General features: G+C 41.6%; 2 protein-coding genes across 8 annotated transcripts in view; both read right to left on the bottom strand.

The window, feature by feature from the left end:
• The window catches only part of LOC105424069 (uncharacterized), a 474,166-nt gene that overhangs the window by 346,089 nt on the left and 107,367 nt on the right, over positions 1–20,710 (bottom strand). The gene's annotated exons all lie outside the window — the stretch shown is intronic.
• Positions 6,013–12,391, bottom strand: LOC148935280 (uncharacterized). Its single transcript, XM_089081495.1, has 2 exons — positions 10,695–12,391; positions 6,013–9,964 (listed from the first exon to the last, which is right to left on the bottom strand). Exon 2 carries the CDS (start codon positions 9,850–9,852, stop codon positions 9,070–9,072), a length of 783 nt encoding a protein of 260 aa, XP_088937621.1. The 5' UTR covers positions 9,853–9,964; positions 10,695–12,391; the 3' UTR covers positions 6,013–9,069.

The raw sequence follows: 20,710 nt of genomic DNA, 5'->3' as shown, positions 1-20,710 counted from the left end.
GAGACAATACGTCGTTTAGAGTTTCGGTAGCCCCCCGAAGAGTTCTATCGATTATCCTTAACAATCGATGCTGTACAATTCGTAAATAAAAAGTTCTGGCACTTTGAAGTTACAAAATTTTTTAATTTCATAAGGGTGAAAATTTTTTTTGGAAATCCGTCGTTCCGTTTGGATTCCGATAGCTCCCCGAAGAATTCTATCAATTATCTTTAACAACCTTATCTCTAAGATTAATGGTTTAAAAATTACAGCATTTGAATTTTCGATTTTGTGAAGTTGGTCCCCCCGAAACTTTATATGGTGTTTTTTTGCTTTAATCAACGGAACTCTTTCTAAAACTGGTAGAGAACTCTAGAACTCTTCGGGGAACAATCAGAACTGTGTTTATTTATTACTATTTTTAAAAAAGTGGGACCAACTTCATAGATCTATTAACAATTCCGTGACTGGAAAAGATTGAATTTGAAAAGTATTTTTAAAGGTAAAAATTTTATTATATTTTTATATTTTGTTTTACTTTCTTTTTTCCAATATAACTGCAGTAAAAGCATTTATACATTAGTAAGCATATTAACACAATTAACAAATTTAAGATTTAAAACTGCCGAGATAAAAAACAAAATCATATCCTCTATTAACAATTCCGTTGCTCGGAAAAATTGAATTTGGACAACATTCTTAAAGGGAAAAATCTTATTATATTTTTATATTTTATTTAACTTTTTTTTTATTTGCTATATAATTGCAAAAGTGTTTATATATTGATTGTATTAATTAACGAACTTAACATATTATCATAATTAACGGATTAAGGTTTGTTTTATTATGTAGCAGATTTATTTTTTTCGAATTATTTAAAGATTTGTTAATCGGAAAAACTGTAGCATGCGTATATATACCATATGCAATTAGATTTTAAACATTAATGTACAAGTTCTGATAGAAACTAATTAATATAATTTTCTTCATTTAAAAATTTTTATTCCTTACAAAAAATACTTAAATTTATTTTATATTGTTTCATATCTTTTCCTAAAAAATATTACATGCTTACTCTTGTAACGGAGCGCATCCCTCCGCTCCATTCCTCCTCCGAATTTCCCCCGACCGATCATCCGTCGGGGACTGCCGAACATCAGGCGGAGTGCTGCAGTGGCCGCAAAGAGGCAGCAATGCCTCCTTTTTTAATACATACATACGCGAACTCCGAAGCGTCGGAGAATACCACGAAAACATGTATGTTTCGTGGTATTTCCCCGCACCGCGCCAAGCGTCGCGCCAACAAGCGCTAACGCGCTCTGCACCACGCCACGCACCGTACCACCGAGCGTGAACGCGTCCCGCGCCGCACCGACGCCGCGCCATGCAACCGAGCGAGCGTCCCGCACAGCGCCACGACCGCGTCCACAAGCGCGTAACCACCCCGCACCGCGCCGTTACCTTCCCACCGAATTCCTGCCCTACCAAAAAAACCAATCATCCCCCGATCCTTTTTTTCCGTTCCTGGGGAGAGGGATGCTAACCCCGAGATCGACCAATCCGACCGATCTGACCGAAAATACCGAGGTCGATCTCGGGTATAAAAAGGCATCGCTCTCCACAGAAACACACTCCTCGTTTACTCCTATTCCTAGCTCGTTTTCCGAGAGCCCGTCTCAAGGAAGCGAGCATCCGAAACCGGTAGCAAGCCTGAGATTTGTTGGGGCTCTCCCCAACGCGCCAAGTTCGCTTGGCCTGGCCGAAAGCCGTCTCCGTATCTCGCACGGCAAGCCGAGAGTTGCTGGGGTCTCCCCAGCGCGTCGAGTTCACTCGACCCGCCGTTCCCGAGATTTCACCGCCGAGTATCGGGGTTCTCCCCGATACTACCTCTCCGAGCACCAGGGTACACCCTGGTCGGCCGAGTACACTCGGCACCGCCACTTTCTTCTCCGCACGTAGCCGGGGCCCTCCCCGGCTGGCCGAGTTCACTCGGCATTCAGACAGACAGACGAGGGGCGCACCCCCCGTCAGCCGAGCCCTCTCGGCAGGGAACGGGCCCACCCGTTCTCCGATCTAAACGATCCGCCGACCTCGCGAAATATCCACCCTCGCGACAACACCCGCGACACGCGTGCACGTTTAAATCCACGCCGATTTAAAGACCCGCGACGAACACGTGCGACACCGCCGCCATCGCAAGCGCCCCGCGCCACCGAACTGCGCGCGATCAGTATCGCGCCGACCGCCCGAGCGATATCTTATTTTATATTTACGCGCTATCCGCGCGCCGATCGCCGTCTCGCCTGTCCACGGCCACGAACATTAACGCGAAGATTCGGTGCATTCCATCGCACCACTATTAGTCAAATAAAACATCGTTATTTGTTATAATTATCGCCTAACAATTTAATCACAACTTTCTGTCTCCAACGTCCTCGCTTCCTCTCCTGGCAACCGACTGACCGCTCTCCGCGCGGGAAAGCGAGACCGTTTTACTCTTTTATGATCATTATTGATACAATGTATAATTTTCTATTAATGATTTTTAATTTTTTATAATGCTCGGGATCACAGAGTATTTAATGTTAAACACTCATGAGAATATTAAATTATATAAAACGATGTCTTCTTTTTATAATGTAATTACAAGAAGAATGTAATTACAAGAAGAAGATGAATCTTAAGATGTATACAATTTCAAAAATGTTAAAAATAGCATATATTTGAAAATATAGTTTTAATTTTTTACTTTTTTTAAATAAACATTACCTTTTTTAAAAAAGTACGAATAAATTTGGTAAAACTTCTTAACTTTTTTAAGATTTTTTACTATTTTTTTAATTTATTATTTAATATTAACAATTCAGTTACAAGAAATTTCAAATTTAAACAAATAAAATGGAAATATACCTTGAAAAAGTTTTATATTTTTTTGTTAGATACATATTTGCACACACTGTATATTTAAAAAGATTCATTTATATGTTATTATATTGATTATTATATATTAATCATATTTATGTTATAAGTATTTTTGATAAGAAATATATAAACATTTTTTCATAAGAAATGTATAACAGATATTTACATTTTATGTGTATTGTTACAGGTGTTGTATATTGTATTGCAAGAATTGTTTACGTTATATTAGATACGTGAATGTTATAAAAAAATAGCAGATCTCTTACTTTCGATAGTTTATAATTGTTGTTCAACGTTATAGAGACATTGAACAACAATTATAAACTATTGAAAGTAAGAGATCTGGTTTATTTAAATATAAATTATTAAAAATGTATAAGAATACGAAGCTTCTGAGTAATCGACAATTGTCGAGAATAAATAATGCAGTACAAAACGTATTATTACCTTCGTGTACAAAAACAAATGATTCTGAACTAATTCTATCTCTACAAATACGCAAAATCTATGTTCGCATATATGCTATGTAGTTGAGAACAATGAAAATGTTATTGCCATAGATACAGTAAGTGTCACTAACGAATCTTCTTCCGCATTAATGCTCGCAAAATCTAATTCTAATAACATCGATAATCCATATACGTTATATACTGACGATAGTGACAATTCTACTACTGAAAATGACAAAACTTATAGTGATAATGATCTTGTAACGCATACATTTACAGTAAATTCAGCTAATTTTATGAATAATTTATGGCTAGTAATCGATAATAATTTAACACACGCAGTATTAAATATGATTTTAGAATTAATTAAACCATCTTATTCATTTTTACCATGTACTGCCAGAAATTTATTGCGTACTCCTAGAAAATTGGAAACCATTTCTTTTGATAATGGAGAGATATACTATTATGGCATTCAGAAATGTTTGATGCGTAGATTACAAAATGACGAATTGAATGGCAAAATTTCAACTATCAATTTAATTATAAATATTGACGGTTACCCGTATTCAAAAGCAGTAGGACTGATTTGTGGCCAATTTTAAATCGTAGTGATGATATTATAGATTCATGTCCATTCATGATTGCATGTTTTTGGCGAAGAAAAGCCGGTAAATCTGGAAGAATATCTAAAACTTTTCATTGAAGAAATTATTTTTTTACGAGAAAATGGATTTCAATATAACGGAAAAATATACTATGTTGAAATTGAATGTTTTGCGGCTGATGCATCTGCAAGAGCCATATTAAAAATGATCAAAAGACATACAAGTATATACGATGCGAAAAACTATTAAAAGAATAAAAAATCAAATTTTTTTCCAACTAAAATAAATAATTCAGTATTTTTGAGCACAAAATATGATTATATAAGTGACAAGACGAATGATAATTATGTGAAGGTAAAATCGCCATTATGCGCTTTAGATATAGATCTCGTAAAAAGTAGTTTGTATTGGATCCAAAGCATATAATATAGCTAGGTGTTATGGAACATTTGCTCATAAAATATTGGGTGATAAAAGGAGAACATCTGTAAACTCATTGTAAACTTTCCCGACAAAATCTTGCAGGAGTTGATTATAATATACAAATAATACATCTATTTGTCATATCTGAGTTTTGTCGAAAACCTCGAGCTTTAATAAACTTAAAAAAATTTAAAGCAACCGAATTTCGATTTATTGTTTTATATAGTGGTGTAACCATTTTCTATAATATTCTTGACAATGTAAAATCGCTTTTAGACACTTTTTATTATTTCACGTAGCAATTACTATTTTATCTAACGCATCTTTGATCGAAACTTACGTATACGTATAGCTGAAGATGCTATTAAAAAATTTATCTTCAAATCTTCTGAAATATATGGTGAAGATTTTGTTGTGTATAATGTACATTCATTACTACATCTTCGTGAAGACAAATATATGGACCATTAAAAAGATATAGTTGTTTTCTTTTCGAAAATTATCTTCAATCTCTAAAAAGACGAATTCGTTCTAAAAAATTGTTTTTGCATTAAATATGCAATCGAATTGCAGAAGAAGAGAATCTTAAGAGAATGCTGAAACAACGATTGAACTCCAATAGGAAGACGCCCTCATCTAGATGGAACTAAAAAGTCGATAATTTATCATATGGTAAATTACCAACATTTTTAATTTCATTCATTGCATTATCATATTAAAAATATACATCAAGAGTGCATCCAAAAATGTATCCGTAGTACGTATCCATAGACTACGTTATATATAAATGTGTATATACAAATACATGCGTATCTATGCATATACATACATTACTAGATTTGTATGCAATTAGATATTTTTAAAATGTGTCATACATATAGTGTCTAGTAATGTAGTAAAATATATACATATATAAATTGTATATCTATATATAATTCTTTCTAATTGGCCTTACTTTTTTGGCAAGAAATTATTAAGTTATTTATGTTTTTGGCATTTAATAAAAGTTGCCAGCGCATGATTAACACCTACGTAATTAAATTATTATCGACCAGCATATGATTAACGCCTTTAGTATGAATAGTAATATAGGGCCGGTTCTAACTCAGAAGGTTCTAACTCAGTTGAGGGGGATACGGGTGTGCGGGGGGGGGGAACAGCGCGTGATACTGTGCGCAACCGATCAGCTCCGGGGTGGGGGGAGGGGGGACAGCGCGTGATGGGCGACCCAGTGCCATTGAACGTAAACAGCATGCGATTGAATCGACGATTGATGCCTTCACCACCGTGATAAATAATTACGAAAAGATAAATAACGAAGATGATATAAAAAATTGGACAGGTCGCGTGGATATGACGTCAGAGGGGGGGGGCGCCATCGCCGCCGCGCCCGCCGCCGAGTAAAAAAATAAATATCTCTCTCGTATACCTATTATCTCTTCCGTTGCGGTTTTCTGCCTTCCTCCAGACTCTTTTCGTATCCGTAATGATTTTTTACTTTTTTGAATTACATGTGTTTATATATGTGTTTATATATGTTGTAAAAAGAAGATTTTTTTACAGAAAAGTATAAAAATGTGTTTTAGCAATTTGTGTTTTGGATGGCGGGGAAAAAGAATAAAAAAACATAATTCGTATATCATATTTATTTTATTCATGGTTATCTGATCACCAATTAAATAATTTGAATACATTTTGTAATGCGCAATTAGTATAGTGATATCCGCATCGCATAGTATTATCAGCGTCCAGATTGTTTAGAGAATTTACGTCTTCGTAATCAACATCCAGAGTCTCGATGTACGCGCTCATCGTCCAGAAGCAAATTCCACAGCCATTGTCATTTTTCGTGTCCCTTGACATATACGACAGCATCGCTGTCGTCGTCGTCGTCGTCATCGTCGTCGTCGTCGTCGTCGTCTTCTTCCGTTCCATGCACAGCCTTTGTAATCAAACTCTTAGCTTTGCTGTATGAAATCGTTCCGTCGCCCCATCGCAGTCTACGGTGATGACGTATCACCCAACGTGCGCGAGACTTGTCGGCATTTGCGAGGAAATGCCATGGTATAGGGCTTGCGAAAATATAGTGAAAGAGAATGGTCCGTTTTCTGAGAGCGGTAAACTCCTTTACAACAAACTGTCCTCCAATGAGAAAACCTTGCAGGTCTACGAACGTTGGCACGACTATGTCGAACAATTTTTCGAGATTGCGGTCGATTTCGATGTATCGTAGATTTTATTGTCTCTCTCTCTCTCTCTCTCATGTGCCAGCGATGCTCTTAGGTGATCTTGCGTACAACATTGGTCAACGGATTGTAGTGAACCACGCGATCGTGTATAATGAGACAGCGGTGGTATTCATCGGTACGTTCTCCTTAGTCTCAAATTCCAATCTCACGTCCACGGTTGCGCTCTTGACCGATTCGTTTTGTCGAGAACAATCGATGATTACGAATGGACCGTTATGTAGAAAAGACGTGACGGTGAGACTCGGCTCGAGATATTCGTATCAGTAGTAACCTTTGCAGAAACGCGTACGTTTCATACAACACGGACCATCTGTTTTTGTCGAAATCAAGATGCATATCGTCGTACGAATAACATTCCGAGTTCAGATAGAGTTTCACGTTGGTTAAATTGCAGTCGTCGAATCGGCTCGTGTCCTCAGTCATGACATTTTTGCGACCTGTTTGCAGAGCAAAGATGACGTATCGCGGTTTCTCGAACTGAGTAGCAGTCTTGATGGCCCACGAATGCTTGGTTGTACGCTGTAACAGCGGAAACTCGTACAGATCCCACGAGCGAAAAGCTATGCTCAAGTATCGTCCGCTCTCCAAAGTGCGCAGCATCGATAGTTTTTTTATCTCGCTCAATAACACGTGCGGCATTCGCCATTGTATCTTGAATAAGTCGATCACGGGATCCAACGCCGAATTTCCCATCAAACAATTGTTGTCGTTACGAGATCGTATCAAGATCAATTCGTGACGAGCGTTGATTATCACGCATCTGTAATCCTCGCAAAATCCCAACAGTGCGTAGAGAGGTACGCAAAGGTTAAAATATCCATCCGCGCTAGTATGCGCATCCCAACCGGCATTCCTCAGAATCACGTTTCTGTCGGATGATGTCGTTACGTAATGTTTGAGCGTGCTGGTTACGCCCACGTTTCTGTTACGATCAATCTCCACACCATCAAGCTCGTATCGAACAGGAATGCGACAAAATTATTTCCCAACACCACAGATCCCTCGACAACTCTGTTCTTCGTTAGTTTTCCCTCGATATATAGAAAGCTTTCGTACGGCAATGTGTACAGATCCTGTTGCTGTATAGGTATTCTTATCTCATCGCTGTACCCGAACGTCGTATTGGCGAACGGGTTGTACGCATGAGTCTCAATCTTGACGATGCGATCGTCGAAGATTGGCTCGTCTTCGATGTTTAGGATATCAGTTATTTCACAAGTTGCGCACCGCGAATCCTAAAGCTGTAAAAATTTAACATTCGATACGTTAAGTTTCTTCCTCTTCTTGACGCAGCCGAATGAGCGAATATTGTCGATCGATGTTTTCTTTGTAAAAGATGCGTTATCTCTCTGCATATGCTTCGCTTCGTTCAACACGAGCATCTCAAATGTCACGCTCGCGTTATCGCTGTCGCCGTCGTACGTGCAATCTGACGGTGATCTTTTCTCCTCTGAAATCGAGCAATTGTCCATTCTGGTCAACAATGCGTATCGTTAGCTCCGTAATGCTCCGTACGATGACTGGCAGGTAAATGATCTGCATCGGCCTTTCTGATATCTTATATCCTGGCGGCACGCTCGGCGAAAATTCGTGTATTGTGTGCACATTTTTGTCGTTGCTGTATGCGCCCGCGGTCACGTTGCACTCTACACGGATAATGTTTACGTTCATTATGTTGATCGACACGTCCGATTCGTGCCACCTTCGCGGTTGCAGTATACGCCTCGAGAAACCCAGCAGCGATCCAATGTTATGAGACTTGTTAAAGTTTATTCTGTAGGCGCATTTAATCTCACACCTCATCGTGTTGTAATTGCGCGGAGCACTATCGGGTATTCTCCAATCTCGTCATCGCCACGCGCGGTGTCACCAGCGTTACCCTCGGGCGCGTCGCGTCGCGAACGTTTCCGTAAAATCTCACGTTTTAAAAATTCATTTATGGCATGCAATTCATACGATCCCTCGGAAATCATAATTTCTGCATCTTTGCCAAAATAAAATGTATTGTTCGAAGCGTTTACATTCGGTATCGTGTGATAAGTCTTCAAAATTGTTAGACCAAGCTCGTAGTCATCGTCACTCAAATCTATGGCTGGAGAGTAATTTGTCGCGAAAACGCTGCTCTTCCCGTTCAGCGTAAGCGTCAGCGACATGTTGAAAAAAGCATTCGACGAATACTGAGACGCCGCGACATTTTGTCGGACTTTATAAATTCACGCGCGTCGACCGTTTTGGAGAAGAAACCACAAGCACAGCTGTCCGCAGACGCTCTGATCGTACGTCTAATAGGACGTTCGATTGTACTCTATCGTAGCATCATCTCCGAAATATCATATCAGTTCTTTGGGCGGTCGAAGATTACCAAAAGTACACAACGCGATTGTTTCTCTTTGCGTTACGCTACCCAATGAGTACCGGGGCCCGTCGTGTCGTCCAGATTTACGATACCATTTTCATTTCGACGCGCGCCGCTAATCGGTAATGCGTCATGAAAACACCTCTAAAGTATGGTACGCGCATACGCTTCGCCAGCTGGTCCAATTGTACGTTGGTGATTACACCCGTAGGTATTTTTATTGTCTCTTTGGCGTTTGTTTCTTTTTTTCTTTTTTTCGCTGTTACGCCTCGTCCGTATTTGTACGGAGCGAGATACAGTCTCTGTCCGCGCGTTTCCATCACGCGACGTTGCAGTTCCTCGAGTTGACGTTGCGCGACTTTCCTGTCGTTTACCGCTTTCGCCACGCTGGCCGCTCCGCCGATTAAGGACCCGAGAGCGCCCAAAATTAGCAAAATCGGTAACACACCACCTCGTTTCGCCGTTGGAAGTATTCGTTTCTTTTTTTTGCCGGCTTTTTTCTTCGCCTTCATACCCATGCCGATCTTGGTTTTGGCTTTCATCGCTGCCCAAACGGCTGCAGCTGCAGCTTTCTCGCTCAGAACCGAATCTCTCGCGATGACGCGTCCTAAAGCTTTATCGGCGAGTACCTTGTCCGCCGCGTGTCTGTTGGTGAGATCGTTGCTCTGAGAATACGCAATGTCGTGTTCACGGCACGCCGCTTCCAGTGGATTTATGCCCGTTTCATCTCTGGCTAATCGCTTTTTCAGCCGAGTACCCGGACCGCAAAACTGATAGCCGGGGATATGTAGTTCGAAAGGAAGCGCGTTTATCGCTCGATTGAGCAGACCTCCAATGTAGCCTTCGTTTGACGCTGCTGCTGGCATAGGCCACAATCCTTTATCTTCGGTGCAGGACCGTCTATATGATCTCGATCCCACGATTGATTATAATGCTCGACGCAGCGACGATAGGTTTGAACCTCCAAATCCGTCTTTACTTTAAGAAGGGAGGGTGTGCGTCACGGCGGGGCCCGACCACGAACCAGTCGTGAAAACTCGTAATTATTTTGCGAAAAAATACCACCTCAGCCAGGAATCGAACCTGGATCTCCTGCTTACCGGGCAGGCATCTTATCCTTTCGACTACCGAGGCATGTGATGATATTTATCGCAAATAACGTGTTTAGAATAACACGTCAACAATACAATGATACATATATATATATATTACAATATACATATATACATGTATTCTTTCGAATCCCCACGACCGGTACTCCAGAGCGATGTTGGTCTCTCACTCGATGGATGCAGGTCGGACTGCAGCGGCGACACCCTCCAACGCCATTGGCAAATATACAAATAATCCTCCTGGAGCACGACAGGAGAGATTGCATCAAGCATGGCTCGAGCCCCCGAATAAGAAGGGAGGGTGTGCGTCACGGCGGGGCCCGACCACGAACCAGTCGTGAAAACTCGTAATTATTTTGCGAAAAAATACCATCTCAGCCAGGAATCGAACCTGGATCTCCTGCTTACCGGGCAGGCATCTTATCCTTTCGACTACCGAGGCATGTGATGATATTTATCGCAAATAACGTGTTTAGAATAACACGTCAACAATACAATGATACACACACATATATATATATATATATATATATATATATATATATATTACAATATACATATATACATGTATTCTTTCGAATCCCCACGACCGGTACTATACTCCGGAAGCTTGTCCCACACGTGATCGATATAATTACCGCACACGCGTAATAGTACGACCTTCGATATATATTGCAACTGCTCAGCGCTCAAATCCCGAATATCGGAGGGAGCGCGAGATACATTTTTGCTACTGAGCGATTCGTGGTTTCGCGCGCCTATAAATAGGCGTTCGATCGAAGCCTAGATAACGCAGTGCGAACATGAAATTTGTATGGCAGCTGCTGACGATACGCGTCGCGAACTGTGACGAGAAAGCGCGAATGATGGAAGATATCGCGACGGAGCGCAAGCACGGTGAAATGTTACCGAGTACTATACGCGCCATCATTTTGCGGGCCGTCGAATTGTGGTAAAACCAACGTTCTCATAAGTTTGCTCGAGAGTCCGCACGGTGTACGTTTCGAGAACGTATACGTATACTCGAAATCGCTGCAACAACCAAAATATCGATATTTGGAAAATTTACTAACATCGATAGAAGAAATCGGCTACTTTACATTCTCCAACAACAGTGACGTCATTCCACTGAGCGAGGCACGTCCCAATTCGATCTTCGTCTTCGACGACGTTGCATGCGATAAGCAAGATGCTGTGAGAGAATACTTTTCGATGGGCCGCCACTCGAACGTCGATTGCTTCTATCTCTGTCAGACGTACGCGAGGATACCTAAACATCTGATACGCGACAATGCGAACCTACTGATTCTGTTCAAACAGGATGGTACCAACTTGAAACATGTTTACAACGATCACATGAATATCGACATGTCATACGATGAATTCTGTGCGTTATACCGCGATTGTTGGCAGCGCGAGTATGGATTTCTAGTGATAGATAAGGACAGTCCGCTTATCAATGGGCGATACAGAATTTAATACGTTCGCGATACCGTAACGTAGTTAATCGATGTCGATACGTCAAGCAGGCAACGTGGATAACATCAAAGATCGCGAGAAAATAGCGAAACAGATTGCGAAAACGAGCGATTCGATTCGCAAAAAATATCGCGCTTTAAAAATTGGTAAAATAGCTGAAGATAGCGTTGGAGAAACGCTTCAAGCCCATCGTGGAACCTCTAAAACAGATTGTTGAAAAAACCGAGGAATCTCAATCGATTGAAGGAGAAGCAAAGGATCTCAGTATTAAGAAAAAACAAAAACGTGAAGACAGCGATGACGACAACGATAACGATATTACTACTACTGACAAGGACTCATATTGGACGGATGTTGAATGGTTGAAATTAACGCCGCTAAAAAACGACGTACAACGAAAGAATTAAAAGCCGCGTCAAATTCACTCGTGTTCGAGTCTACACCGATACAACCATCGAAAGACCCACCGCTGTTCCTGCAAAAGGAAGATGTTTTCGAAACAAAAGACGTCAGTGAACCGTCATTCGAAACAACCATCAAACAGAGTCTGCAAACGCAACAAGGTCGAGAGGCGTTGCATAATCAGCCGAGACCATTAGGGCAAAAGTACGTAAGCCCTCTCCTCGATGATAATGGAAAAAACGATACATTTGATCGCGTATACGGTGTTTATTTCGATAAAAACAATGGTGCGATGCTTGGTGACAAGAAATTTGACGTTGACAAAAATGACTCCATAATCATAGACAATGTGAGATACAATGGTACACCAGGATTGTACGAATTGATCTTCAAGAATGATCTTCCCGATGACGCGGTTTTTACTGAGGATGACAAACAAACGTATAAAAGTATATTGTTAACAACAAATGCTCATAGACGTGGTCACAACGGCCATAATCCCATCAAGGACAATAGGGGATCCAAGTATATTAACATCATCGCTCCGCTTGTACCTACGTATAGAAGTAGCGGGCGTAAAAAAGGTGCAGGCGTGAGCAATATACAAACCGCCATGAAGTTAAACGACAACAAGATCGATTACGTGCATTAGGACGATCCCAACGAACTGGTGGATCGACTCCGATTGCTCGACGCTTCGCACTGAGCTGGTAACAACGCTCACGACAACGAGATGCTGTCGATCATCGAGGAACTTCGCGAAGCCGGCATTATTATAAATTAATCGCGTATCGACGAAACGAGCCAATCGATTAACGTCAGTGAGGAAAAAAAACAATTTTAAATTGTATATCTTATTTACTATTAAACATCGTTTAAACATGCGATCCGATGGACGTGAAAAAAAAGTTAGCTCCGAGAGGCGACGACTCGTTGAGGAATTGCACGCTCCGGCGAGAAGAAATTTTCCGCGAAGACGTGTCATAATTCGGGGATACGACGATCTGTGGCAGGATGACATCGTCAAGATGCGTCCGTACTCGAGTTTCAACAGAGGTCATCACTACATACTCACCGTCATCGATACGTTGAGCAAGTACGGCTGGGCCGTACCGCTCAAGAGCAAGGTCGGAAGCGAGACGGCTAACGCTATCGCTAAGGTAATTCGAGAGAGCGAAAGATGCCCGAGAAACTTGCAAACGGATATGGGAAAGGAATTTTACAATGCCGATGTGCAAAAACTCTTGAAAAAACACATTAATCATAAACACGTTAATCATTATTCCACGTATACGGTTAAAGGCATCGATCGTCGAGCGATTCAATCGCACGCTTAAGAACGACATGTGGAAGATGTTTACGCCCAACGGCACTTACAAGTGGGTCGACGCGCTACCGCGTCTCGTGTCAGATTACAACGCGCGCAAGCATCGCACTATTAGCATGCGACCCATTGACGTAACTCCCGCGATCGCCAAAAGACTCTTGGATACGGTATACAGCGCGATAAAGATCGCAGGTCCAGCAAAATTCAAAGTAGGCGAATCGGTATACGTGAGCAAGTACAAGACAATTTTCGAAAAAGGTTACACGCCAAATTGGACCACCGAGTGTTTAAGATCGTTAAAGTGCAACGTACTAATCCCGTAACTTATCTGCTCGAGGACTATCGCGAAAAATCGGTCGCGGGCGCGTTCTACGAGCACGAATTGCATCGCGCGACTCATCCGGATGTGTATCTCGTGGAGAAAGTACTACGCAAGAAGGGAGACAAGGTTTACGTTAAGTGGCTGGGATTCGATAGATCGCATAACTCATGGATAAACAAAAGCAGTGTGATTTAATTCATTTTTCTTATTTTTATAATGTATTAAAAAAATAAATATACACTATATACATGTATACAAAGAGTTTTTATTATTTTTTTCTTCCATTACAATTTTTAAACTATACATGTATGCAACTTACGAGAACACATGTAAAACTACATTATAAACAATATATGTATTAAACCAAGTATACATTAAATAAATCGAAGAGAGAATTAAAGCTAATTCCTCAGCAAGCAGGATCTTGGTTGCTATTATAAATTATATATAAAATAAATTTGAACAACTAAATTTTATTGTAAAAACTACATATAAAAATTACAAAAAATACATACATCTATACTACATATAAAACAGTATCGTATAAAACAGTATCGTATAAAACTACAAGAATATATATGTTCATACATACATAGATATGATACATAGGTACGTATATACATACGTGCATATATGCATACATATAAACTATATAAAAAATATAAAAATATATGTACATTGTATAAACATGAAAATTACGTGTCTTTTTTTTATTAAAAAACCGGAAAAAACTTATGCATACACCTGGTATATATATATATATATATTACAATGGAATCCGCCAATGTCCCCACGGTAACGTCTCCGTCGAATCCAGTACGATGTATCGTTTGTCGTCGTACGAACTCAGAGCGATTTTCGACTCGGACACCGTATATACTTGGTGTAGCTTGGATCTTATACACGACTGGCGACGAGTCATTTCGACCTCTTCATTCAAGCACCGCGTGTAAACGTCGAACGTTATTGTTTGCGTTACGACGTTATTCTTTACACCTTTCGCCTTTTTAATATCTTTTCTGCCGTCCCTCACCGCGTACATCTTCGCTCTGAGTCCGACGAATTCTGTCATTATCGCACTGTTATTCTCATCCTTTATTAGACCGGGTACTTTTTTATTCGCAAGAGACATCTCGTACGCGTTGTCTGTCGGATAATCGCTCGTATCGAATCTAGCGATATCGCGTTTCATCGCCTCGTACACATCGTCACATCGTTCGATGTGATATACTGTCCGTGTCGGTGTACATGATCTTACATTTCTCACGATACAGCGGTGACATGTATTCATGGTGAAATTCATACAAGCAGATTTTCGATATGTCGAGTATACACATACCCACGTAAATCGGCTTGTTGAATTTTACCTCGAGTTTACGCAATTCGATGGCGATTAAGTTTTCCGCAAAGACTGCGGCTGTGGAAATTTGGTTTCGCGATCATTGCCTCCGCACCATACCGTCCGTCTCATTTGGTCAAAAGTTTAACGTCAACTGATTGCGCACATTTTTCATTGTTTTATCGAATACCGCGTTGTTCATTAATTTGTACAAATTTTTCTCAAAATCATTTTTCGCGTACGTTCTAAAGTGTGTATTGAGTTCGATGTAATCGCGGAGGCAGGCGGATTGAGCAAATTCTAGTACGCGATATATCTTTGCGATACGAAGACCATGGCGCGTACATTGCTGCAGGTTGCGATAATGGATGACATACCGCTTCTTATCATATAACGTCGCGAGAAGTTTATCCTGCCGCGTGCCGGGTGGTTTATCGCGCGTCGGACAGAAAGGTAGGTCAATGTGTCGATCATGCAAATGATGCGGATATTCGAGATCGACCTCGAGAATATAACCCGTAGACGAGTCCGGAGCGATCGCACTCGCGTCAAAGTTCTCAACGTCTTCCATCCATCGAAATTCGGCATAGAGCAGCGGTTGACACATCGCCCATCCGTACAGATTGTTCACGTCGTAGTACATCAAATACGACGACAGTTTCGATGGGTCGTACGAACGCATGTACTTGTTATTGGCCTGCGCATATCTGTCGGAACATTGACTGAGACCGCCGCGTATACCGCGTTCGATAAACATAACCATATCGATGTCGATGAGCAACTCAAATTTTATGCGCGCGTATGTTTCAACATGGCGTCTCACGTGAAACCTGGCAATGTGTAGTAATGCGCGGGATCGAGTCCATAACTCGCGACGCAACTTTCGCGGAAATTTTCGAAAACGTCGACCAATAACAAGACATCGGTCTTGAGATATAGATCGCTGTATTCGCCGAGCGTTCGGATGGAGAACCGCTGCCAGACGTTCGTGGCGTGCGCGTAATCGTTCTTCGACACCGTGTCACAGGGTCAACGAGCTATAGAATGATTCACGCGATGGTAGGTGCGTGTCCTGCAGCTTGTCCGCGCGATCCACGTATTCGTATGGAAAGACACCTTTGCGCGTCAACAAGTCAAAATTTTCGTTTGAGACCGTGGAAAATTCGGAACGTAAAATTTTTAATTTTTTTTTTCGTTAGAAAAGATGCCAATTTATCAAGGCTGGTATTTAAAAACTTGTACGAATCTATGACCGCAAACGTACGCAATTTCGTGAATCTGATCCCTCGGTGGTATCTTTAACGTGTTTTGTAAACGAAATATATTTTTCTTTTGTTATCGGCAGCACGTCGAACCTGCCTTCGAACGCCGTAGCTATTTCCGTGATGATAAAGTGCGCGTCATAACCGGATAAGTTGTGAAATACTATGGGAATGCAATATGAATCTTTATAATTTAGATTACAATTTGAGTGCGCTGGACCACAGTAACGACCGGTAAGATGGCGATGATCGCGTATCCGCGTGTCGTCCGACGCAAATGATTTCTCGCAAATGTGACAACGCGTTGCGCTACGATATACCTCCCACTACTCTCTCGACAACGTTTCCATGGGGACATTCGCGGATAACAGAATTTTTACTTGATGCGCCAAATCTTCGAGTTGCCGAACGAACCACGCAACGCAGTCTTCGCCGCGACGAAATCGATATATCGATAACGCGTCGTCGTACGAGCATCGCACGTAGTATCTGATGCTAAATACCTCGTGCTGCTGATAGGTGTACGATGCATCTTCCCTCTCTGCCGGTTCCGTTCGCCGTAGTACGCACTCCAAGTCCGCGTAAACGATGAATGGAAGTCGTTTCTTATTCGTGTGGTTCTTGAATTCGAGCCACTTGTTGTCCTCGCTCAGCAGTCGGATGGCGCAATCATTCATCTTTTCGCAGTCCGTTGTATGTGACTGCAATCTTTCAGACGAACTGAAGTAATGTAGGCATCTGCAAACGGAAAATATGATTTTTTAATAAACAATTTTATAAGAGAAATAATAAAATTTGTTAAAATACATACCGGTCGCAAAAGTATTTTTTGCATTTCTTCTTGTTTATTTGCGAGCTCACAAGGTGGGACAGATCTTTGATGTACGCGAAGTGCCCCGCGTTGTCGTCGCGCGGATCCTGCACGTACAATAGATTTGCGTGCTTCTCTATCTTCCTTGATGTCAGCCGTATCGGGAGAATTTCCTTTCCTCCCTCGAAGCCGTAAACGTTGATTGAGATGTCATTGATTCGTTCAAACTTCTTTATTTGATCTAACGTCATCGGAAACATAATGTCTTGCAAATTTAACACCGTATAATGCAGGTACGACAATTCCCGATTTGTATTCCTTTCAGCCGGATGCAGAGTCGCGATCACCGACCACGCGAAACACGCATTGTCCTTGGATCGTACATTGATCACCGCTCGCTTTAACATAATTTCTCGCGGTAATTCGATGTAACATCCCGCGTGCATTGGATTATATTTGTTCACGTTTACAGTTTTAAATTTAGAATTCGCGACAACGCCCATCCACTATCGCGTTCTTGGAATTCTTCGAGCGACGTGGGTTCGATATCGTACTGCTCGTATCACTCGTCCAAATTTGACACTCGAAAGAGTTCACTATTTTTAGTGTTTATACTTTTGTTCGCGCGTTTATCGCCCGTCACAAATTCGCCGTTAAATGCAGTGTTCACTTTCACACTATCGTGTCTTTGTACAATGTCTCGCACTCGCTCGAGCACTACACCACCAGCGTCTTCTACAAATTGTCACGGCTCGATATAGTCCACATTGATCACCGCACCAGTCAATATACGGCTTTCAAATGCCGAATCGATTTCTCGCCAAACGAGAGATCCATTGTCTCTACTAGTGCTCGCGTACTCACCACCAACGTGCACGAAACGTCTTTCTAGTTGTACTTTTGCACCCGCAAGTCGCGCGATCCTCGCCGCCGCAGATTGTCTATTTCAACGGTGAGTCGAGGACGCTTAACACGGCTAAGTTCCTCGATGCACTCCTCACATCGTTGCAACCATGTGAAACATTCCATCAAGGTAGCGACTTGGCTGCACTGCTCCATCAGCTCGCGTTCCATTCGCTCTAGGTGTTCCATATTGCAAAATCTTGATTCTTTTAAATTGTTGTACTGTCTCATCAAAACAATTTTACATTTTTTTACTTTCTTTTTTTCTTTTCTCTATAGCTGCTTTAACTCGGAGCCAGTATATAAAGCGTTGTATTTCCGACATGTCCGGAGATTGATGGGAATAGAACAACCATATATGATTATCCTCGCTTCTTGGAATTATCTCTGCTACTTTTTGCCGCGAGAGAGGTAGTAATATATTGTATGCGTGTCCTCTATAATGATAATATGTGCACGCTTCCAGAATTATTTCCGCTCTCTCAGAAGGAGCGGAGAAGCAAAGAGTCGAATTGTAGCGTCCCTTAACTCTTGGACGAGGAATCGGGAAATGGGGAGTTGGGATATAGTGTCTCTTTATAAAATACACCGCCACGTTCACTAGTAGATGAGAGATTGAATCCCATAACGGAAAACTTGTTAATTCTTCCAATGACCTTTCCATATTGTTTTTATATCACATCACACTCTTCCACGGAGCACTTGCATATGACTCGTTCACAATGTTGTCTTTTTTCAATTTGTGCAAATTGGGCATATGTTGCATGGCATTATCACATAGACGGACTGTTGACAATTGGAGCAAAATCGACTGTTTAGAGCATTGAGAGTATCTATCTCGTGCTTCCTAACGGCATACAATACTCCAATGTCAGTGTCCGCCAGACGAACCATGCATTCGGCACACAGAGTTAGTGCACCACCCGTTGAATAATAAAATTGTATTGAACAATACTTTTTATTATTATTCAACGCAAGAAGTTCCGAACGGGTAACAATTTTTTCTGCATAATCCGTAAGATCATCACTTTGATCACTTACGTAATTGCTATCGTCAGACAATGCGTGCTCTTCATCTTCAATATCAATGACAATATTGTCAATATTGTCAATCTCCATTTCTTCTTCATTTTCAAACACTTCGTCCACTATATTCACAAAGTCTTCATCAACTAGTAACCGGAGTATCGGCGCTTCTCTTAACACGCCGCGACACGTACGTCGATTTCTACGAAGAGCTATCTTTTCGCGGGCTCTTCCTAGAAAAAAATTTGAACGTCATCGCGTTCCTTTGCGAACATGTCGCTACATGTTTGATTGACAACAATGAAATTCTTAGAAAAAAAGGGGGGAAGGTGGGATTAACGGTTTGCCATGTCAACAATTTACGCGATCAGTCCTCCATCGAACGATCTGCACGATAAAAATGGTACTCCGCTCCTCCATCATTCAAACAACACGCAATGTATTCCGCTAAAGGAAGCAGCGCACCGTACAAAAACAAAAACAAAAGAAGGAATGTAATGCGTAAGTTTCAACTGCATTTTTTTTATTTTTTTCTCTTTTTTCCAATATTGTGCAGTATTATATATTTAATTTCCACAGTATTTCGGTGGAGCGTCGAGCGGTGCGTTTACTGAGCAGACGTTACACTCTGACGGCCACGGGTTACAAATATTTGGAAATTGGAATCAACGTTGGTCCACCGAGCTATGTGGAGATCGCTCTGGGAGATCATCGAGGACAGGAATTGATACTGTCTCTCGAAACGTGGAAGGGACTCTACGAGCAGCGATGGAATATCTATAAATTGCTGCTAAACGATTACAAAGACAATTTTATAAGCGTCGGACCGTTAACCAGAATTTGTCTGATGAATGACGTTACACTCGTACGTCTTGAATCTTTGAACGTACGCGTAACGATGATCGAATTGAAGTTACGTCGAATGTTTGCTCTGAACGAATGTATCGATGTGACGTTCGATCGACTCGTCAGATTCGTCGATACGATCGATACCAAGTATACGCGATTCTCCAACATCGCGTCTGTTGTAACAGATCCCGAGGAAGTGCCGAACGCGATACGCGATTGCGATATCTTCGATAGACGTCAACTCGTCGATTGCGAGCTATTAGCTTTAGTTTTTAATGTATAAGAAAAAACATGTGAATAAAAAAATTTCACACTTAAAAATGTATTCAATTTGTTTAAAAATATAAACATATATAATATGCAAAAAACATGTATTTCTTTCATTTCTTTCTTCCCCACCATAAAATAATTAGAAAAATAACATTCGCCATAAGAGAGAGAGAGAGAGAGAGAGAGAGAGAGAGAGAGAGAGAGCCGCAACGGAAGAGATAATAGATATACGAGAGAGATATTTATTTTTTTACTCGGCGGCGGGGGGGCGGCAGCGGCGGGCGCGACGGGTGGCGATGGCAGCGGTGGCGGCGGGCGCGGCGGTGACGGCGGGCGCGGCGTTGGCGGCGGCGGCGATGACGCCCCCCCCCCTTTGATGTCATATCCACGCGCCCTGTCCAATTTTTTATATCATCTTCGTTATTTATCTTTTCGTAATTATTTATCACAGTGCTAAAGGCATCAATCATCGATTCAATCGCACGCTGTTTACGTTCAATGGCACTGGGTCGCCCAACACGCGCCGTCCCCCCCCTTTCTCCTCCCCGGAGCTCCTCGGTTGCGCACAGTTCCCCCCGCACACCCGCACCCCCGTCAAACGCTTCTGAGTTAGAACCGGCCC

Source organism: Pogonomyrmex barbatus, unplaced genomic scaffold (assembly GCF_055798465.1).
Source record: "Pogonomyrmex barbatus isolate J1 unplaced genomic scaffold, ASM5579846v1 scaffold5, whole genome shotgun sequence".
Taxonomy (NCBI): domain Eukaryota; kingdom Metazoa; phylum Arthropoda; class Insecta; order Hymenoptera; family Formicidae; genus Pogonomyrmex; species Pogonomyrmex barbatus.
The sequence above is the reverse complement of the archived record's forward strand: the minus strand, read 5'-3'. Positions and strand labels throughout refer to the sequence as shown.